Below are 24,491 nucleotides of genomic sequence, written 5' to 3' on the forward strand. Positions count from 1 at the left end.
TCCAAAGCCCGGCTTCGTAAAGCCAAGCAATGGATGCTGGTTGTTTTGTGCCAGCGGCTGGATGCGTCCGGCACTCGGTGCAGGGACGGGGGCTTACCCGGCCCGAGATCCCACGCATCACCTCGGCGTGGAGCCATCCAATGTCCCGATCTCGACCTGCCGGCACGTCTCAACAAAACGTGGTCGCCATAACGACCCTTCCTATCGGGCTGCAAGCTCCGCCTAGTGGAGCCTGGACGCGGCCGTTCAAAGCGAGGCCCGGCACGCACCGAGGGCCTGCTTCGGCTAAAAGTCGTTCTAAACTCTACCCCGTCTAACGTCGATGCTTCACCTGCATGCTTACATCCCGCAGCCCGTTCCTTGCTCACACATCCAGCCGTTTCCATGCCCCTCGTACCGTTCCTTACACACCCAGGTACACCCATTCCACTCACCGCCTTGGTCACACACCTGACCACCGAACACTTTGGCACACACTCGTTGGTAGCACACCTCACCAATACACCTCTTCGCGCCCCCTCCTCGGTCACCTCCTCTGTGACAATCACAGGTGTGCTCTCATTCGCACACCCAACCACGTGCCTCACCACCAACTCCAGCGTGCATTCCCACTCACGCTCTACCATTCCAGGTGTGCATCCTTCCATCCCAGGTGTACATCCTCGCTCACCTGTCACAACTAACTCACGCTCCATGTCACTCTCACTACTTTCACCTCCATTCCTGACAGCGCACTCACCCTTACTCTTGACAGCACACTCTTTCCTCATGCACCTGTCCGTCACACACCTTTCTCGCGCACACTCTCCCGTTACACCCTCTGTAACACTCACCACAGCTGTGCATTCTTCCTTGCCTTTGACAGCGCACTCTTTCCCCATGCACCTGTCCGTCACACACCTTCCTCGCGCACACTCTCCCGTCACATCCTCTGTAACACTCACCACACCGCGCTTCCATGTGCCCCCTCGCACACGCGCTACGACCGACTCACTCTCGCCAGCACACTCACTCCTTGGCACGCACTTTTTCCTCACACACCCCAGAGTCGGACTTTCTCGCACACCTCCTTTTTCGCACACCAGACCTGTCGCACACTTCACCAACGGCCTCTCACGAACACCCGGGTCTATCTCGACCCCCAAGCTTCTTAAATCCCCTGGCGCATCATACGCACGACCATATTGGTCACCACTTACACCGGGTCCTCTTCCTCTTCGCTTCTCCTCCATCACCTGCGAATCCCTCATCCGGTTAATGAGCACATCATCACGATCCAAACACAGACTTTGGACCAATTCTTTTACTTCCTCCTTTATCTCTTTCTTATCCCCTCTCCGTCGCTTCTTAATTTCGCTCATCCCTTCTTCCACTTCTTCTAGTTTCTGCTTCACCTCTTTTATTCCCCGGTACGTATCCTCAAGCTCGTCCTCCAAGGCTACCTTGACCGTTTCCATGTGCGTCCTCACCTGCCGGTCCTTCGTCTCCATAACCTCTATCACCTCGTCCAGCCTCGTTGTCAGTCCCTCACGTACCATCTGACATTCCCTCTTTGTCGCTATCAAGTCGTTTTTTATGTCGTTTTGTGTCGCTTTTAACCCTCCTAATACCGCAGTGTTCCTTTGAACCTGCTCCACTAACTCCGTTTGTCCCACCGTCAGCTGCTCCACCTCATGCGTCAGGTCCTCTATGCCCCCTTGTAACTTTACAGTCCCCTTTCTCACCTCCTTCTCCATGTGCTCCTTACAGTGCCTCACCTCCTCGCGCACTCCTCCGACCTCCTCACTCACTCCTCTTCTGATCTCTTCTCCCATCACTTGCATCTCCTGCCCAGATGCCACCCTCATCTGCTCCATTTCCTCCCTGTGAGCATCCAGTTTGGTTTCTACCCCCATTCTGACCCCCTCTATCTGCTGCCCCATTTGGTTAACTTCCCTTTCCGCTTGGTCCCTCATGTCCCTCAATTTGCCTTCCATACTGTTTTCTAACCCCTCTAACCCTTTTTGCATCCCTTCCATTTGATTCTCTTGAGCGGCCATTCTGTTTTCTACCCCCGTTAACCCATTCTTTACTTCTTTTATCCCGTTGTCTAACTCCTCAAAATTATTGTCTAACTTCCCAATTTTCTTGTCTAACTCCTCAAAATTATTGTCTAACCCCTCACTGGTACCCCTCGCTTCGTCCCTCATTACCCCCATTTGCTCACTCTGAGCCCTCGCTTCGTCCCTCATTACCCCCAATTGCTCACTCCAAGCCCTCGCTTCGTCCCTCATTACCCCCATTTGGTTTTCCAATCGCTCACTATTCTTTTCCATAAGGGCCGTCATTTGTATAAAAAAAAGTTCCAATCTTCCCAGCGGCGCTACTTCGGTCGCGGGCACGGTGACCAGCGAGGCGCCATTTTGCGCGCCCGCTTCTTCGTGCGTGACGGCGCTATTTTGCGAACCTGCCGCCCTCACTGCTTCGCTCTCCTCCTGTCCCTCATTTTGGTCCTGGATCGACCCTACCTCACTCTCCTTTACCGGACCCCAGCTGTCTTGATCCGCCATAGCACGACTTTCAAAATTCGGTTTTTATTTTTTATTTTCGTAAAACAAATTGAAATTTCGCCGTTATAATTTCGCGCGGGAAACGCGCTCCGAATCGATTTTCCCTCCCAAAATTTGGGCCTAACTAATTTAGTCCCGGGTTCGAATTCCACTCCTCGACACCAATTGTTACAGACGTGGCTTGGATGTTATTTACCGAGCGGTTTTATGGTATGACCACGTCTGCACAAGTTACCCGATTGTGCCCGAACGTTGACTAGTCGCGTTACGCTGGCTCAATAAGAAAAAGAAGACACCCGGCTGGATTACAATAACACAATACGACACCAAGGGTTCAGTTCTCAAGACCTCCGGAGGAGATTATATTCGTACGGAAAGGTCAGATTACAGGGGCTAGAGTTATAATCACAGAAAGACAGGCACTTAGACACACTCTTATATTAACCCCGGACAGACTACAGACAAACGGGACAAGGCTGACTCACACGGGGGTTGATGAAAAGGACAGCGGGTATCGATGGCTCAAGGTGCACTCTTGGCTCAAAGCAGGGTCCAGTACGGTCCGGTCCGGTCCAAAGATGCGGGGAGGTATCGTCGCGCTGGGGGTGGCGGTGGCTTCTCTCTCCAAGCTGAGGCGCATCTCCAAGCTGAGGCGCATCTCTCGTCACATCCGGCAAGCGGCTGCGTATATCCGGCGGGGAGTGACACGCCCTCGGCTCGTTAGCTCCGCCTCGTGGAATCGGCACGTTGCTTCTCATTGGGTGCGTGCGGGGGGGGTTACTGGCTCCGCCCCTGACGAGGAGCTGACAAGGCGCCCCTTCGTGGTAACCCCGTGGAGCGCATGGTCTGGAGCTAATCGAGCCGGTGTGAGGACGCATCCTCCCCCGCTCCGCCGCCATCTCCTCTGTTGTTGTTGTAATTGTTGTTGTAGTTTGGGGAAGAAGATGGGAGGAGGTATGGGAAGGTCCTAAACTCACTACTGGTGCCATATAATCACATTCTGGTGCAACGAAGAGTCATAATTAATGGAAACGAGGCCTTAACTGACATAGATTAAGAATAACTAGGAAGATGTCCGAAAGTTGTCTACGTGTGGTGCGGTGGACCTGGGCACGACATTTAATGGGGGAATAAGGGGAAGGTCGGCTCTACTGATTGTTATTTACATGCAATGGGACTAGGGAATGGGGGACTGGGGAAAGTTGGGGAGTATTGGAGAAAATAGGGGAATATTTACAAGCGGATATGGAGGCCAAATTCCATATTCGCAATTCGTACAGTCATTGTTCTGAGAAGACCTCTAGCGATCTCTGCGTCAATAACGTGTGTAGGACCCACGTGATCGGATCACTGACTCAACCCTACGTCTCATAGACCCTGTAAGCCGTCGTATGCGTTGCTGTGGCAGGTTGTTCCATTCCCGATGTAATGCACGTTCCAATTCATCCAGATTGGCTATTGGAGGGACCATCTTCGCAATTTGTCGTCCCAACATGTCCCAAACGTGCTCGAGGGGGTTCAGGTCAGGACTGTACGCAGGCCAGGGGATGGTTGTCACAGCACCTTGCTCCATCCGATCACGTGGGTCCTACACACGTTATTGACGCAAAGATCGCTAGAGGTCTTCTCAGAACAATGACTGTACGTTAGAAAACATAAACGTCATCCACACTGTCCGTGATGGACCTATAGCTCCATACTTAAATTGAGGTGAAAATATGCCTAAAATTCCCAAAAAATTTCACCTTAAATTATTCAGAATAAAATATTGAAAACGGCATGATTGTTATGTTTTTATGTGACCATAATATCACTTCTCCAGAAAATATAGCAATATCATGGGTATATTACACTGTTTTGACGACAACAAACTTGTAATGTGCGAGGTTGTAAAAAAACGGGGGGGTGCTTAACTTAATTCTTTGTGTATATTTGTTGCCTCCTCTGTCCACTGAACTTTCTCATCCTTGCTGTTGAAGATATTGTCACGTCGCCGGGGATTAAGATCCCTGAGCTGACAGATAGCCGTAACGAGCTTTACCTCCAAGGCGGTAGTGATACACGCAGGAAGATTTGAGGTCTTACCTGATCAGGAACACGCAGGGGTATTCCGATCCCCACAGACACAGAGACGGGACAGCAAAATCCACAATACAAGAAAAGTAAGATTCGACAATTAATGATTTAATGAAAATAAATGCAAATGACAATGAACGGTGAGGTTAACTATTTCCTAAATTGAGACACCTCCACTCAGACTCGTATACAAGCATGAGGAAAATGAAAGTAAAAATAAATAAATGATGCTGTGGTAATCAGCTGACACTCAGCTTTGTGTCCCCAAATGGCTGGCAAGGCTTGCCGGTCATTCGTCGCCTCCAAACCACTGTGCGGGAAATGCACAAAATGGCGCGGAGTTGCGCCGGTAGCCAGTCTCCGGCATGAGGCAAGCAAGCAGAATTCCTCTATGTTTCGCTCGTGACCCCCGCCTTCTCCCCAGAGCACCACCGTCAACCAACACCTCCTCCTTCCATGTTGCAAAAGACCCAAACCCCGACACGTCTCCTCACCAGCGCACCTGAAACCACAGCGTTCACTCACGACAAGAGCCAGAACGAGAGAGAGAAAGATGGCGAGACGCGTCTTTTGCCTTCTCCCGAATGTTCCACGCTCACGTCACACCCTCTGTCCAATCACCGAGTGCTACTCAATCACGAAGGCTGGGGCATGGCCTCCCCGTTATGATACGACGGGGGCGGAGTCCAATCTCCGTTCGGGAATGTTCGGATGACGTCGTTCCCTTGCCGATCGGCAAATATGCCGGGTTTGTCGGACCTGGCGATGTTGTGAGTGAATGAGTCCATTTACAGTGTGATTGTTGTAGTTATTGTGGCGGCCCTTTTTAATGCAATAACAACACAGAAAAAAATCACAGGATAATTACACACTGGGGTTTATCCATAAGCCCTTCCTAATTACCATAGCTCCACCCCTCGTATAGAGACACATATACGATCTTACCCAGACAGTTGGCCTAATTTAACTTACATCGAGGTGGGTTCTTCTTCTTCGCGACACTCGCAGCATTCTAAACCTACATGATTCTATCTCGACTAAGTTATTTCATTCCTACCCCAAAACATAACAGTATTATACAATTCATCTTCGAGGGTCTTCACGGCTTGGTTCAATATCAATTATGAGTCTGATGGGCAGCTGGGTCTGGTTTCACACCCCCTAAGATATTATGTAATACTCAAAAACACCCCCCACACCCCAACACCCAATCAACATTCAAACCAAACAAAGCCAATGGAAATCTGATGCAACAAACCCGGGCAGTGTATAATCACCAGAGACCTACAGGCCTGATGTCTTAGGCCCACCGGAAACCAAGATGGTGGCTATATTATTTCATCTGGGTCACATGGTGGGTGGAGTCAAGTGACAGATGTGGGTGGGTTATGGCAGCTGTCCGAACAATGGGTGCACATTTCAAAAATCGACCCCCACCAAGAACCACAACAACAACTAGGCGTAGCTCTTGTAGACCTGCGATAAAAACTGCAATTGTATCAGGAAGCTCAACAATTGAGAAAAATGTTTGACACTACCTGGAAATATATAGAAAAGGACCATTCTTTCATGGTTGGGGGAAAACTTTTTGACCATCACAATTATGCCACTGATAGAACAAAGATTTTCAAACATCGGAAATTCTATCTTCTGTAGATGTTTACAGTATAATTCATTGCAATTAATATTTTCTTGGGATTCTGTGGAAACAATAACGATACCTTTATATACTCAAACCATTGTTTTTGATTCCAAATTATTGTCTCTGTATCTGAAGTTATATTTGATCGTTTCTGGTTATCAGGATATGCTGAGTAAGACCCGTGATCTTTTCTATCCCCATCAAACCACTTCCCCTCCCCCAAACGAAATTTCCAGTTTCTCCTTCCTGCAAATCTGCTTCTGTATCCATTTTATCCACCCCCTGCATTCTCCCATACCCCTCATCCTCACCCACATCCCTTGCTGCCCATCTCCGTTTATTTTGTCCCTCAACCCTGCTGTTGGCATTTCCCTCATGTCTTTCTGCTGTTCCTTTTCCTGTGTTGCATCCTCGTCCATTCTGTGTTCTCACTCTTTCATGAGCCTTGACTATGTATACAAAGGAAAAAAAAGATATAAGGAGAGCGTTTATGTCTTTGACAACTGGAGGTAAGATCGTTTAAAATCCCCTCAATGCAAGGATGAATGTCCTCTTTTGTTTGGTTTGCGGGGTTTCTGACTTTAGTCTCTTCATCAGCAAGTGAAACGCATGCTCCATTGGATTTAAATCAGCAGATTGACTTGGTCAGTCTAAAACCTTCCACTTTCCCCCTGAAGAACTCCTTGGTTGTGTTCGTAGTGTGTTTTGGGTCATTGTCTTACTGCATGGTTAAGCGCAGCCCAATGAGTTTAGAGGCATTTTCTTGTACATGAATGAATGAATGAATGATCGTTTTAAGGCCATTTTTCCCTGCTAGAGCGGGGTTAGCCTTGCGGGCCCCATGACAATCATGGTTCCCTGTTTGAAGCAATGTTTTTATGGCCGGATGCCCTTCCTGAAGCCAACCCTTGGTCACGCTCTTACGATGTGCAGGGATACGGTGTACCTATTCTAAATCGGGGTACACACCGTGATCATTCATCCCAGCAAGCTGGTACTCAATTTGCCGACCTCGGAAGGATGACAGGCTGAGTCGACCCCCATGGCGTTAATTCAGCGATCGACGGGGATTCAAACCCAGGATCCTAGGATCCCAAGCCGGCACACTAACCGCTAAGCCAACACCAGGCAGCTTGTACATAAGCAGACAAAATGTTTCTGTGCACTTCTGAATTAACTCTGCTGCTGCCATCATTAATTACATCATCAATAAAGATGCGTGAGCCAGTTTTAGAGACAGCCATGCAAGCCCAAGCCATGACACTACCTCCACCATGTTTCACAGATGGGGTCGTATGTTTTGCATCACATGCAGTTCTTTCCTTTCTCCACACTCTCGTCTTTCCATCCGTTTGGTAAAGGTTTATCTCATCTGTCCATAAAACTTTGTTCCAGAACTCACTGGCTCATCTCTGTACTTCTTGACAAATTCTAATCTGGCCTTTCTATTTTTGGTGCTGATGAGAGGTTTGCATCTTGCGGTGTAGCCTTTGTAATTCTGTTGTTGAAGTCTTCTGCAAACGGAAGATTGTGATGCTTTCACCCCTTCACTCTGGAGGTTGTTGGTGATGTCACTGATAGTTGTTTTAGGGTTTTTCTTCACAGCTGTGATGATTTTTCTGTCATCAACTGTAGTTGTTTTCCTTGGCCGAACTGGCCGTTGTCTATTTCTAAGTGCACTCATGGTTTATTTCTTTTTCCAGATATTCCAAATTGGTGTATTTCCTATACCCAATATTGTGCTTTGGTTCTAATTGAATTATTCTGTTCTTTGAGCTTCAAAGTTGCTTGCTTTTCTTTCATAGACAGTTCTCTTGTCTTCATGTTGATTTATGCCTACTGACTCCAAAAGCAAAGACTAAAACCAAGACTCGACATTCACAGCTCTTTTATATGTGAACGATCAATGCAACAAGAAACTCCTGTCAGTCATTTATTCCAATACTTATACTTACCTGAAATGGGGGGACTGAACATAAAAAGTGCTATTGTTCTACAATGGTAATATATACAGTGCGTATCAAAAAAGGTAATCCGAATTCAAGGGGTTAATATGCAAAGGTTATTTATTTTGACAATTTACATGTGGTTTACCAATTAAGAGGAGATCCTCAGCTTTCCATTGATACCTTCCATGCATCATTGCTGTCACACATGACCGAGTACATGTTCATTGAAAATGACAAGTTCAAATCGCATTTTTACAAGTTTGGCTAATCGATGCAAGTCAGGATAATTGGTGCAAAATGAACGTCAGATGTGAACTTTTCTCAGGAATGTTTGGCCTTTATGCACCCACACCTTCAACATGTCCACCTCCCCTTTCAACACAAAGCTCACAGCGGCGGAGCATGCCCTGAACTGCTCGTCTCACCATAGCCGGGTCATTGCGCAAAGCATCCACTTCATGTCGAATATGGCCTGCAATTCGTCAAGATCAAAGGGATGAGTTATGAACACCTTGTTCTTTAAATGTCCCCAAAGGAAATAATCACATGGTGTGAGGTCAGGTGATCTTGGCGACCATTCTACTGCATGGTTGAGGGCGATGACTCGGTCTCCAAAGAGTTCCCTCAGTCGATCTCGGACAACGATAAGACGATGTGCTGGGGCGCCGTCTTGGGCCCACCAGAGATATCTGAAGACACCACGAACCTGTCGCTCAAAGTTCTCCTCCAGCTGCGGTAAAACTTCATCATTGATCATCTGCAGATACCTGTTACCATTGACATTCCTTTGAAAGAAAAATGGTCTGATCACCTGACCACTTCCACAAAGTCCCACCCAAACAGTCCACTTTTGTCGATTCATGTTGGTGTCAAAATTAAATTCCGGGGGTTGTCTTGTCAGTGCATATTCAAGAACATTATGGGTATTGACCTTGCCGTCCATGGCAAAAGCAGCTTCGTCGCCGATAACGAGATACCACAGGAAATTGACATCTGCTTCGCAACATGCTATCAACCATCTGGCAAGCACCAGCCTCCTGGCAAAATCCCCTGGTGTAAGTTGATGCTGGATGTGAATCCGATATGGATGTTGGTGGAAGTCCAGTCTTGTGATTCGGCTGAATGTTGCCGAAGGCAATCCCGTCCCATTTCGTCTTGCGCTGGTATCCCTAGGATGCTCCAAAACTTGCTGCCTTACTGCTGCAATGTTCATTTCCGATCGCCCAGAGCGCCTCCTACCAGAATTCTCCTTGTTGCGGTTGAGGCTTGTGCCATGCTCTTGGTATTTTCTAACATTCGCCCAGATGGTTTTGGCTGCTGGAGGCTCCCGTTCTAGGAAACGTTCCCTGAATGCATCACGAGTTCGCTGCAAACTTCCAGTTTGGTGAAAGGTTGTAACCACGAAGGTCCGCTGTTCAGTCGTAAGTTGAACCATCTTTTCAATGACTCAGACTGTCTCTAAACCCATACACTGTAGGCCCATCTTAAATACCCATCTTAAACAAAGGATGACGCAACTGACGATTACCAGACCAGCTTAACAATTTTACTTAATCAACTTGGCAGTCGACAAGTAATGCGTCCATTTAAAACTGTCTTGCACCGATTAGCCAAACTTGTAAAAATGCGATTTGAACTTGTCATTTTCAGTGAACATGTACTCGGTCATGTGTGACAGCAATGATGCATGAAAGGCATCAATGGAAAGCTGAGGATCTCCTCATAATTGGTAAACCACATGTAAATTGTCAAACTAAATAACCTTTGCATATTAATCCCTTGAATTCGGATTACCTTTTTTTTGATACGCACTGTATATATATATATATATATATATATATATATATATATATATATATATATATATATATATATATATATATATATATATATATCTTGCGTCATACTCATCTTTTGATCCCAAATCCAAATTTCTTGAGTATATAGCAATAATAACAAATTTGACTTCACTGCTCCAATACTTATGGAGTGCACTCTATGCACATTAATTTGAGTTCTCCAGCCTTTAATTGAACAAACAATAAGTCAATGCTTCAACCAGCAACATGAAACAAACGTGCATCAGCTGACCTTTTGCAGGAGTGAAGAAATACTTCTAAACCCCCCATTTATCAACCTGAATGAGGAGGTGGACAATGCTGGACCCACAAATTAAAGCCACATCCAGAAGCTCAAACACGTAACTTTCAACTGTTGGCACACTAAATCAAACAGCCTGGCAGCACATCCTGTGAGATGGAGGGGTGTGTGTAAGTGGTGTGGATGGGAGGGAGGGGGCGGGGGACAGGCGATATTTCTTGAGCAAACTAATGTGGCTGAATCGTCAAAATACAATCAAACATGATTTTAACACATTCTTGAGGTGATCGTTTGTAATTCAAAGCAATTAAGCGAAAATATATGTAATACAAACAAGCATGATTGTAATGGCCTAAATCAACAGAACGAATGTGGCAAAGTGTTGAAAAGAGGGTGGGGGAGGGGGATGTGAGGGAATGCATCTATATATATAAAACACAGTTTGTGTGTGTGTGTGTGTGTGTGTGTGTGTGTTTAATGTTACCGATAGACTCCTAAACGGAGAGGCTCACGTACTTGATATTTGGCACAAACATGGCCATTGAGCCTGGGAAGAACATGGCTGACCTAAAAATTTATTTCATAATATTTTTTTTACCATATTTTTACCTCAGCGCATTTCAGCGAGGAATATTATGACCGGAATGGCAGAGCAGCGCGCTGATTCGCTCAGAGCGATCACGTGATGTTCCTTGCCGCCATTAACTCAGTTACGCGTTCGCACGTATTTCAGAGCGAAAAGCGAATGCGTTTTTTCACATTTCAGCGAGGAACATTGCCATTCACACCACATCGGTTTTTTTTTCTTTCATCTTTAGATCCATATTTTTTGCCATAACGTAGCGCATTATGGCTCTCTCGAGCTCGAGTTAGCCAATCACCTGGGAGCATGAGGCCACGTTGGCCACGCCCATGACACGACGCAGAGTTGCAATCGATCGCTCAGAGCGATCACGTGATGTTCCTGCCGCGCGATTGCGTTTTTTCACATTTGAGCGAGGAACATTGCCATTCACACCACATAGGTTTTTTTTTTTTCTTTCATCTTTAGATCCGTATTTTTTTTTCAGCGAGGAATATTATACACGGAATCTGAATCGGTGGCAGAGCAGCGCGCTGATTCGACGATTCGCGCACCCTCCCCCTCCCCCTCCCCTCCCCCTCCCACTCTCCCTCCCCCTCCCCCCTCCCCCTCCCACTCTCCCCTCCCCTCCCCCCTCCCCCTCCCCCTCCCCTCCCCCTCCCCCCCCTCCCCCTTCCCCCCTCCCCCCATCCCCCTCCCCCCCTCCCCTTCCCTCCTCCCCTCCATCCCCCTCCCTTTCCCCCTACCCCTCCCTTTCCCCTCCCCCTCCCCCTCCCCCCTCTCCTCCCCTCCCCCTCCCCCCTCTTCTCCCTCACGTTTATACACGGAATGCCGGTACTTCCCCCCCCTCTTCTCCCCTCCCCCCCTCTCCTCCCTTCCCCCCCTCTCCTCCCCTCCCCCCCGTTCCCCTCCCCTCCTCTTCCCCCTCCCCTCCCCCGCCCGGCAATGCGGGGTACTTCTGCTAGTATGATATAATAATGGAAATCCATGTAAACCCACACTGGGTAATACGAGTTGTATTCGTAATATTACGCATCCTCCTTTTCACAATGAATTATTCCTCGTGCGTTTACACATGAGTGAACCAAACGCTAGTCTTCTTCGTCATTATGAAGCACAAGGCTGTGGGGTAGCATCATTAGCTGAGGACGTGGCAATGCCCTCGGCTGATTATGGCAGGAATTTGTAATTTGTTTATGGTGCTGATAATAGCTCACATACACTTCGCGAAGGACACCATGGGATGTTTAACGCCCACAAATATATATGTATATATATATATATATATATATATATATATATATATATATATATATATATATATATATATATATATATATATATACAGTACCTTCAGAAAGTATTCACACCCCTTGAATTTTTTCACATTTCGTTGTGTTACAGCCTGAATTTAAAATGGATAAGTTGAGATTTTTTGGCACTGATCTACACATAATACCCCATGTCAAAATCATCAGACAGACAGACAGGCAGACAGACACCAAATTGCGTATTTTAGTATGATGATGTGAATGTGCTTTGTCCTTCCCGGGGGTTCACAACTCTCCTTCCCACTACCACACGACCACACTACAACACTACCACAACCACTGTTGCCCCATCTGTTGGCATTTTTGGAGGATGTTAAATATCACCGAGTTATCGAGTTATCACCGACACCATGAAGAAATTACTAACTCTTACCTTAAACTGCAAGTAACAAGTGGTGTAATCTTGGGTTTTCCCTACTCGCTTTGTCAGTGCGTGGTTGTTGCCTCGCCAAAATCTCCGCACGATGAAGAAATCTACGTAACCAGGTTGTTCGCATGTCACAGGTGAACAGCCGTCTTCGGCTACGAATGCCAACCACAACCATGATGCACAATGTGTTCTCATTGCAAGACTCTCCTTTGGGAAAGTCAGATTTTCAAGTTCACATTACATCAAGAGGTTCATTGATTGTCGTTTATATTCAGGTATAAGCATATTCATAGCGTAAGCATTATAAAAGTGACAGTCAAGATAATTTGACTCATTCTACCTTTATTTGTTGCGGTGGTATATCATTTTAGAATGCCATGATGTGAATGATTAATCACGACATGGTCTGGCATGAGAGTTGATTAAAAACATTGCTTGTTCAGAAAGTAGATCGAAATGGTTGTCACCGACAATGTGCAGAAAATTTGGAAGAAAAATTACAGTTTGGAATTTGTTCAGGGTGCGAACGATAACTCGCCTTCTCTTCATAAAACACACCGTGGGTCTTTGGCATCCACCAACGGATGCCCGCAGACAGGACAGCCGGCTTAACATCCATCCGAGGGGTGCCGCAACCATTGATGTATCGCCCTGCATACAGAACACCAGGGTGGTAGTTTATAGCTGGGTCAAGATTCGAAACCAGGCTAGACAGCTCAGAGGTAAGTGTGCACACCTCTGGGATATCATGCCAACAAATCATTTATGTGAAATCAGTCGGGTCTTGTATGTGTGGGTGTCTGGCATTGTAGTTCTCTGGCTTTTTGGGTTGAAATGCTTTTTTTTTTGCTTTTTTTTTGTATCCAAGATCGAGGCTCGTGAAAGAGCTAACATTAATCACACAAAAATTCAAACCGACACACAAAACACAAAATAAGGGGAGCGGTAGACAAGGTGGGGAGAGAGGGGGAAGGACGGACACAAGCACAACATTTGAGAGCAGGGACATCGAGAGAACTGTGGGAGGGAGAGGGCTTGTGGGGAGGTGGGAGAGGTATAAAACAAATGGACACTGCAAGGACTTCCAGGAAAGAAGTTTGAATTTCAAAAAAGTGTATCTGGGGTGAATTAACGGGGGTAGAAAAGATCAAGGTTTTGGATGGGGGAGGATAAGAGATGGTGGTGAACAGCTGTTTTAAAGACCTGGAGGGAGGAGTGGGATTGAAGGGAGTGGGGGAGTTTGTTCCAGAGGCGGGAGAAAAGGGGAATGAAAGAGTGAAGGTGAGCAGAGAGCCTAGATTTTGGCAGTTTAAACCATAAGAGGGTTGCACGCAGATCTTGTGCGACCTGAAGGAATATTTGGGGGACAGAGCACAGAGAGTGCTGGGGGAGCAAGGCCGGAGAGGAGTCGGTAGAAGAAAGAAAGACCACCTACATGCCTGCGGTGAGTGAGTGAAAGGCCCTCGGAGTTAGCTTCATCGCGGGAGATTCCAATGATTCTGCTTGTGAAGCTTGTGAAGAACACGTGATGCTTGTGATGCTTGTGAATGACACGACGTTTTAGAACTCTAATCATAGACCCACAAAGGCAAGACATGGCTGCTTCCACAGAAACATTGGGAGATTCAATTAGTTACATTTGTGGCTTCATTACCTCCGCCACCTAAAGTGAACGAAGAAGAAGAAGAAAAGAATCACCTTTAGAGGCCATTTTTCCCCGCAGAGCAGGGGTTGGCCTTTTTCTGGCCCTTCCTGCCACCAACCCTGTTAGTCGCCTCTTGATGTCAGTGAACTGGTACTCAATTTGCCGACCTCGGAAGGATGACAGGCTGAGTGAACCTCCCTGGTGTTAATTCAGCGATCGACAGGGATTCTGAACCCAGGATCATAGGATCCCAAGCCGGCACCCTAATCGCTAAGCCAACACCAGGACGGAGGTTGTGTTTTCACTGTGAGTATGTTTGTTTGTCTGTGAGTAGGATATGTGGATGGATTGGGATGGCACGAGGTGGACAGGTTCGGTGTGTGACAAGGAAGAATATATTCAGTTTTGTTGAAGATGCAGATCCAGATCGGACCTATCAGTGGGATACAAAATGTAAACCGTTCAGAGCTGGCGGAGGTATGCTCTCTACCGAGTGCCGTTCTAGTTATACCTTTTATCTATAAGTGTGAATTGAACATTTAAATCATGATTCTATTCTTTATTTCCCAATTTGAGTCTAGTTTTCCTTCATTCTCTTGAAGTCTTGAAGTTTAAATTCCTGGAAGTCCTAGCAGTGTCCATGTGTTTTTTTTTACCTCTCTCACCCACGCTCCCTTCCCATGCCCCCTCCCCCCAAGCCCTCTCCCTCCCACAGATCTCCCAATGTCCCTGCTCTCCATCTTGTTCTCCCACTCCCTTTATCATATGTTTTATGTGTCAGTTTGTCATTTTGTATACAAAAAAAACAAAGTTCTCCAACACATTGTTCTATTTTTCCGTAAAGTCATCCGGATTTTTCTATCTCTGTACTTGACTCAAGCTTGAGTTTGTTTTTCACCGATAACCTTCATTTACATTTAATTTTCTTTTCTGCGAAGGCGTCTTCTTTTAATGAAAATGATTCATTTGCCATTTTAGAATTACCGGTTCCCATGCAAGCTGATTGCAATTTATTTTGCCAGGATTCAATTATTCAAGTCTCTTAGTAATTTAATGTTCAAAAGGGCTGTGCGTGCATGAAAGCACGGGGCAAGGCAAAGGCCTGAGCTGAATTAAGTGCGTTTTAAGTGCGGTAAATAATGATTATCAAGATTGTACCAGCTGTGTACATGACAAAGTGGTGTAATATTGTCATATTTGCTGCAGAAACAAATATGTAGAGGAAGAACACATTTTCCTCAAACATTTCCATACCAATAAACCCTGGTGTTGGGCAGCGGCTAGGGTGCCAGCTTAGGATCCTAGGATCCTGGGTTCGAATCCCGGTCGATCGCTGAATTAATGCCAGGGGGGTTGACTCAGCCTGTCATCCTTCCGAGGTCGGCAAATTGAGTACCAGTTCACTGGTAATTCCCTGCTTGTCGTTAAAGGCGGCAAAAAGGGTTGGCGTCAGGAAGGGGATCCGGCCGCAAAACATTGCTTCAAAAAGGGGACCGAAAAACAACAACAACCACGGTCCCCGAAAAAGGCCAACCCCTGATTGCGGGGAAAAAATGGCCTCTAAAGGTGGTATTTCCATACCAAGATCAGACATTATGGGTTATAACGGATCATCGCTCTTATTCCGTGAGGTCTCTCTCTCTGCAGCAAAGCAAGAAATATTATGGTGCAGGACATTTGGATTTCCACCAATCTCGTTCTGTCATTATTTGCCATTTTCTCGAATTATAGCTTTGAATATTTCTAAGACTTGAAAAATGGTACGTGCTGCAAAATGGTAGAGCCCATGAGTTAGCAATAATAGTCCAGGCCTTGGTAGGCCTAATGGCGTCCTCCTGCGTCGAAGTTCCTTCGAAGGGAAGTCATTTTATTGTTATTTTTATTACTATTATACGAGCTGGGTGAATGGCCGTACCTTTTAAAGTAGTGTTGATTTACAGTAATTTCAGTCATTTGGAACCTCATATGCTTCATTTACAACGTGGGAAAATGTCTCGGAAAAAAGTGGTTAATCATTTCCGATCACCCTCAAAGGTGACCTTCTCGAGGTATTAACGAGCCATCTTTATATTCCATTTAAACAAAAGAGGACAAGGGGGATAGAGGCGTGGGGAACTGAGCGATAGACAATTAGAAAAAGGAATAAAGGATGGAATACAATGGGAGAGGTTATGGTGTAGGCCAATTCTCTCAAGTAGATTTTTCTACAGTTGGACCATTTTTGCTCGAATTTGATTGCTATCAAATGACAGGTCCCTCCCCCCCCCCCCCCCCCCCCCAACTCTAAGATCTGTGTATAAGTACATTAAATATATAGGACAGGGTGTCATGAAATATATACGACATTATGCTGTGTGGTACCCTGGTGTTGACTTAGACAGAGACAACAACACCAGAGCCTGGTGTTGGCTTAGCGGTTAGGGTGCCGGCTTGGGATCCTAGGATCCTGGGTTCGAATCCCGGTCGATCGCTGAATTAACGCCAGGGGGGTTGACTCAGCCTGTCATCCTTCTGAGGTCGGCAAATTGAGTACCAGCTTGCTGTAATGAATGATCACGGTGAGTACCCTGATTTAAAATAGGTACACCGTATCCCTGCGCATCGTAAGAGCGTGACCAAGGGTTGGCGTCAGGAAGGGCATCCGGCCATAAAAACATTGCCTCAAACAGGGAATCATGATCGTCATGGGGCCCGCAAGGCTAACCCCCACTCTAGCGGTGAAAATGGCCTTAAAACGATCATTCATTCATTCATTCATGCTGTGTGGTACCCCACGTGGGCATGAGTTTTACACTGATTTATTTTGGTGCATCTCACATTCAGGTGAATGGGAAAGACCTGAGCAAGGCCAGCCATGAGGAGGCAGTGGAGGCTTTCCGCGGTGCTCGAGACCCCATCTCAGTCCACATCCTGCGCAGGGCTCCACAGGCTCGTGGCACCGCAGAAACATGTGTGGCCGATGCTGCCACGCAGACAGACTTCAGCAGCCCTCTTGGAGGGGGATTCGTTGACAGGTGAATTCACAGACAGACTACTTGTCATCCAATACAAATGTATGTGGTGGTTTTGAGTATATCCCACCTTGATATTTGTATGCAAAATTTTGTATGTAAAATATTCTGCATGCAAAACACCATGGTGACAGTACAGTTTGTAGCTCGGCAGGTATCAAACTAAGGCTAGACAACTCAGAGGCAAGCGTGTAATCCTTTAGGGTATCCTGGAAATATCATGTGTCTGGTACCGCAAGCTTTCTGGCTGTGGCATCCAAGGCTGCAGTCATTCTGGTTTGTGGACATCATCCACACCTGAAATCAGCACATATCTTTCCAATCGTTTCCCTTCAATCTCCTCATCCTTTGTCGGAATAAATTGCACAAAGGCAGGTTTGCTCCTTATTATCCATAAATGACATCTGTGATGTAATTTAAAAAAACTCTTCTCCACTTTGCAGATGGTTCCGCATTATGCTGTATGGTACCCCAATCCCAGTCACAGACTGGCAGCCGCTCCATCAGTCTCAGCAGATATAGAACGGATGAGATGCTGAACTAACACTTGCAAGAGGTCATTGAATACAGACAAGTCTTACATGTTCACTTTATCTCTCCAGAAGGATCATAGAGTGAATTCACCTATGGGAGAATTCCACATCCTTGATTAGCCATTGGAAAATTCCAGTAGCCCAAACTTGTAAGCCTCGCCATCAGCCATGATCTCTTTTGATGAGACTAAATCTCGAAACTAACATCCAAAGTGAGCTGAAGATGGGGACAAGTCCTTCACCATGACAAGTCCTGAAAAGTGACATCCACTGTGACAAGTCCTTCATTCTCATGGCCAACAAGACATTTGCCCATATGAAGGACCTCAATACCATCTGTGCTGGTGCCCCTGCTTCATAACTCACTCCTGTGTGCTGTGAACTCCAATGTTCTAAACATCATTGACCTTTCCAACAGAGAAGCAGAGGCACAGGGTCTGCTGCTGTCTGATTACAGACATCTTATGGCCTTTCGGTTTACTACTGCATCTCCACTGATCTTGTACCTTCTGCTCTTTCAGTTCAATGCAACGTAATGCCATTTCCTTCCTCATTATCTTTGCTACCCCTGTTAACCCTTTCCACACCCACTGTGTGTGTGTGTGTGTGTGTGTGTGTGTGTGTGTGTGTGTGTGTGTGTGTGTGTGTAGGTAGGTGTTTGGCACCAGCTATAAAATTGATAATTTTCCCCATAATGGTTGCAGTACAATCCTATAGAGATGTAGGGGGCTGCTGCTCTGCTAAGCTCATTCCTAATAGGCAAAGCCGATGCAACTGTTTATCCAGAAGAGTCTTTAAAATTTTTAATTTGTTCCTGGCTGCTCCCAGAACTATTTTGTGCACTACAGACAGGTTCATATGTGGCAGAAATGTCCGGTTGGTCAGGATGCATGCAGCAATAATGCCTGATAACAATATGCATGCAGCAATAGTGCCTGATAACTATATGCATGCAGCAATAGTGCCTGATAACTATATGCATGCAGCAATAATGCCTGATAATATGCATGCAGCAATAATGCCTGATAACAATATGCATGCAGCAATAATGCCTGATAACAATATGCATACAGCAATAGTGCCTGATAACTATATGCATGCAGCAATAATGCCTGATAACAATATGCATACAGCAATAGTGCCTGATAACTATATGCATGCAGCAATAATGCCTGATAATATGCATGCAGCAATAATGCCTGATAACAATATGCATGCAGCAATAGTGCCTGATAACTATATGCATGCAGCAATAATGCCTGATAATATGCATGCAGCAATAATGCCTGATAACAATATGCATACAGCAATAGTGCCTGATAACTATATGCATGCAGCAATAATGCCTGATAACAATATGCATGCAGCAATAGTGCCTGATAACAATATGCATGCAGCAATAATGCCTGATAATATGCATGCAGCAATAATGCCTGATAACAATATGCATACAGCAATAGTGCCTGATAACTATATGCATGCAGCAATAATGCCTGATAACAATATGCATGCAGCAATAGTGCCTGATAACTATATGCATGCAGCAATAATGCCTGATAACAATATGCATACAACAATAGTGCCTGATAACTATATGCATGCAGCAATAATGCCTGATAACAATATGCATGCAGCAATAGTGCCTGATAACTATATGCATGCAGCAATAATGCCTGATAATATGCATGCAGCAATAATGCCTGATAACAATATGCATACAGCAATAGTGCCTGATAACTATATGCATGCAGCAATAATGCCTGATAACAATATGCATGCAGCAATAGTGCCTGATAACAATATGCATGCAGCAATAATGCCTGATAACTATATGCATGCAGCAATAATGCCTGATAATATGCATGCAGCAATAGTGCCTGATAACAATATGCATGCAGCAATAGTGCCTGATAACAATATGCATGCAGCAATAGTGCCTGATAACAATAAGCATGCAGCAATAGTGCCTGATAACAATATGCATGCAGCAATAGTGCCTGATAACAATATGCATACAGCAATAGTGCCTGATAACAATATGCATGCAGCAATAGTGCCTGATAACAATATGCATGCAGCAATAGTGCCTGATAACAATATGCATGCAGCAATAGTGCCTGATAACAATAAGCATGCAGCAATAGTGCATGTGTCCCCAGGATGTGGAGAGAACTGAAGACCAAGAGTATGAAGTAAGAGATGACCTAAAGAGCAGCTCTTGTTCGATAAACAGTTCAGTGATTTTCCTGTAAACTTGTCTGATCTGTTTCATGGCTGAGAGGGTGTTTTGATATAAAAATGTGGAGAGAACGATTTCCACATTTTCACATACACCGATCACCTGACTTATAGGGCTTTGCAACAAAAGAAACCCAATAGCCTCAAATGCAGTTGAAGCAGCGTTTCAGTCTCTTTTTAATCTTTTGTAAATCTTTATAAAATGGCTATCTATTTATTACATATGCAAATGTTGCAAAAACATCTGTTCCAATCTTTTCCCTCCCCACTCCACTGGTATACTCCATAAAAGCCTCCTCCCCTGACTTCCATTTCCTCCCATGATTTTTCCCATATATCGGCACTCGTCCCACACTTGCCTGACCTTGATATTTCTATCGTCCTCACTTCTCTTCGTTTTCTCAATTTTAGTTTCCTCAAATCTGCAATAGTGCCTTCCTGGTAACCACCACAGTAATGGGGTCTGATATCCTCTCTCCATCTCCCTTTCTCTCCCTCTGTCCATATGTTTCTCTGCCTCTCTGCTTCTCTCCCTCTGTGCCTCTTTCTGTATATATCTCTCACATTCATATATGTATATACATATATCATGTGTGTAAAATCGAGCAACCTAACTTTTAGAGATATCAAGACAAAGGTGAAGACCTATAAAAGCATATACTGCATGACCTGTTTAGTAACAAACATTGTCTGCCACACTAACACATCGTCTCTGCCCTGATAATCACCAGTTGGGACGTGAGGTCGCAGTCAGGAAGCATAAGGATAGTCAGGAATGTTGCTCATATATATTGTTACAGACGCGATGTTAGATGTTAGTTTACCGAGCGGTTTGGTATTACCGCGTCCGCACAGTTACTCCCCGATTAGAACCCTATCCCGCCCGATTCCACTCGAACGTTGGCCAAATCGCGCTATGCTAAATCAATGAAGGAAAGGACACAACGGCTGGGATTAATGTAACGACACAAGGGGTACAGTTCTCAAGACCTCCGGAGGAGGATATAATTGGTGATGCAGAAACGGGTAGATTACACGGTAAGAGGTAAAGCACAGCAAGATGGGCACTTAGACACAGTCTTATCTTATTCCCGACAGACCACAGACAAATGGGACAAGACTGACTTACACGGGGATTGATGGCTGGGAAGGACAGGCAGTCGATAGCTCAAGGTGCACCTTGGCTCAGGGACAGGATACAGCTCGGTCCAGTCCAGAGATGCGGGGAGGTATTCAGCGCTTGGAGGTGGCGTCCTTCTCTCTCCAAGCTGAGGCGCATCTGACGTCACCTCCGTCTTCCTGCGCATGCCCAGCGGGGAGTGACACGCCCTCGGCTCGTTAGCTCCGCCCCAGATGGAATCGGTCCGCCGCTTCTTATTGGGTGCGGGGGGTTACCGGGCTCCGCCCTTGACGAGGAGCTGACAGCGAGCCCCTGCGTCGTAACCCCGTCGGAGCACATGTTCAATGGCGGCTAACCAAGCCGGAGTGAGGACGCACACTCCCCGCGCCGCCGCCGCTGTTGTTGTAGTTGTACCATGAGGAAGAGCTGCGGGGAGGTATTGGGAGGTCCTAAACTTTCTAACGGTGCCATACAATCACATTCTGGTGCAACGAAGAGTCAGAATTAATGGAAACGAGTCCTTAACTGACATAGACTAAGAATAACTAGCAAGATGTCCTATAGTTGTCTACGTGAGATGCGGTGAACCTGGGTGCGACATTTAATGGGGGAAATAGGGGAAGGTCGGGGCTACAGAGTGTTGTTTACAGAAAATGGGACGAGGGAATGGGGGATTGGGGATAGTTGGGGAGTATTGGGGAAATAGGGGAATATTTACAAGCGGATATGGATGGAGGCCAAATCCCATATCCGCAACATTGCACCCTTCTCTACCTCGGGGCGTCCCGACCCGATAAATTTTTACCTACGTTAGTGTGGCACTCAGATGTAGTTCCCTCTACTATTAACTCAACCCTGAGTGCGACAGTTTTACAGATGTTCACAAATGAGTAAATATGTCCCCCTGCGACGTTGCACCCTTCTCCTCACAGAAACACACCCACAGGATAACCGAATCGCGGAAAGAATCCTCAAACTAAACATACAGCCGGTAGGGAGCATTATTTACACAAGACTACACTGATATTTACACTACGATCCAGGACCTGTTTTTGGAGGAACACATGCAGATGTTATGCATAGAGAGAGCACGCATGCCAGCATCGATACACCAACCCACGAGTGCTCTGTGGCCCTACGGCCTTTAATAATGTGCAGAGCACCCCGTTCAAGCACCAAAAGCACCACCCCATCACACAGTCAGCACCATCCGGTGCACCAATAAAGTGTTCATAGTCACCGGTGGTGTCGCAGCCGGCTGATGTTCTGCCGCTGGTCTTGCCTTCATGTGGTGTACTTGGCCTTTCTAGCTTCCTAAAAAAATAAAGAAAGGCGCCAACCGCGTCCATTTCTGAATTGTGGCCGTCAGGGGCCAACTAAAAGTGGTTCACCTGTATGGCATAGGTGCCACGTTGACCCATAGGTCCATCAACGGGTGGTGCTTGCCCGCAAAAGAACTGCGGTCCATTGTGGGCGGCCACAAAAATTGCGGTCCATATGGTGTATCGATCCCGGCAGCAAGCAGCGAAAGTACAGGCCCACAACTGCGGAGCCAGCACCTCTCTCTCCTCTCTCTCTGCCCCAAAGCCAGATCCTCGGAGGTGGGAGACAAAAAAAGAAGACAAGTGAGTAAGGTGGTAAGGGCGCAAAAGTGCACGCAATACAAGATGATGCACACTGGGGGCACATGGGAACCAGGTGAGACAGGTACATTCCTACCGTACGCCCCCCCCCCCCCCCCCACCAGGTAACCTACATTGCCCCTCCCTTACCCCTTACTGTATCCACAAAACACAACACTACCCATAAACATCTACTTTACAAATCAACAAACGTCCCTACTGTCTTCCCCGTTCCTCCCATAAACCAAATTCGTCTTCTCTCCCTCCTAACCAATCAAATTTGCCATTTTCAACTCTCATCAAAATTTGCCATCTCCAACTCAACATCAAAATTTGCCATCACCAATTCATCATCAGTCCCTCCTAGGGAGGGAGAGATGGAATCACCCCAATGTCTCATCCACGTCGTGATGCGTCTCACAAATCCAACAGCAATTCTCATTTCCTGCAACACAGAACAAAGAAAACACAGGTGTGGAGTCATCATCATCACCTCAGGTAAGTGGCTGCGTATGGTGCGACAGGTTCATCAATCCTAACTATTTCCTAAATGACTTTAACAACTTTACATTACCCGGGGTCTTTCCCTGCCAAACCATTGGCCCACTTACACTATGGGTTCTAAAAAACCAATTCCCATTGACCAATCGTGGTGCCTCTCAATTTGGGGTCTCACTCCCCCGATTCAACACTCGGTGCTCTCGCACAATTTCTGGGCTGTGACGTGTAGCTGTCCCAGCAGGTCTACCCACCTGCACACCTCCACCACTGTAGTTGCCACCCGAGCTTACCTGCTCCTCACCCTAACCTAACTAACTGGGGAAGGCCCTCTCGCACTCTCACCCCCTCAGTGCCCTCTCTGGCACGGGCTGCCCGATCCACACCCGGGATCCTCAGGCACCCACTGACACTAACGGCTCCCAGAGCCCACCTGCGGCCTCACCTGGCCGACATCCTCACAGTGGTGGAGTGCCCAAACCAACTACACACACTAACAGGCTACACGCCCAGCCATTTCCACAACACTAATGCACCCATCCACAATACCATTCTGCAACCGCACCACAAATGCCAATATCCAACCACAATTTACCTATACCTTCTAACTAACACTTACACTACCCGCCCCGGGTACTCGTGAAAGGGGTCCACTCTTCCCCCATCCACACCTTCGCACCATGCACACCACTCCGTACCACTTACTCCAGCTCTCTCCACACCACCTTTACTTGCACACCTGTGCTCTCACACCTGGTGCCACCTGCACCCTTCTCTCCCCAAGCGCATTCGCGCTGATCCACAACACTCCCTACTCATACACTGCTCCACACACCTGTCCAGTTGCACACCTGTGCAATCACACCTGTTCAATTCTCAACCACACGGCATCATCTCATCTAACTACTCCCCTCTGAAACTTGCGCTTCCCAGTCGTCCCTTTAAACTATTGCGCTCCCACGTCATTATCATCCATACTAATCTACCTGCGTCCCCACTACAGGTATCAGTCACTAGCTAAACCTTAACGTTACCTAATGTCATCTCTCTAGATCCCTACACACAATATAACCTAACCCACCCGGGCTAGTTTTCACTGCCATACACCCCATAAACTATAGCGCATTTGCCCCCACTTTTGTGAGGGATGACAGAGTTGCCATCCCACCACATCGGGCATCTCCCACTACCAATTTTGCACATCAAATTTCAACAAATCAAAAA

At 46.5% G+C, this 24,491-nt stretch overlaps 1 protein-coding gene across 1 annotated transcript in view; it reads left to right on the forward strand.

Moving 5' to 3' along the window:
* PDZRN3 (PDZ domain containing ring finger 3) overlaps positions 1–24,491 on the forward strand; it is a 397,145-nt gene that overhangs the window by 330,128 nt on the left and 42,526 nt on the right. The window contains exon 4 of the mRNA XM_068100558.2: positions 17,069–17,259. Within this exon, the coding sequence (XP_067956659.2) occupies positions 17,069–17,259 (191 nt within the window). The remainder of the gene's footprint in view (positions 1–17,068; positions 17,260–24,491) is intronic.

The sequence above is a fragment of the Myxine glutinosa genome, chromosome 12 (assembly GCF_964187855.1).
Source record: "Myxine glutinosa chromosome 12, kmMyxGlut1.1, whole genome shotgun sequence".
NCBI lineage: Eukaryota > Metazoa > Chordata > Myxini > Myxiniformes > Myxinidae > Myxine > Myxine glutinosa.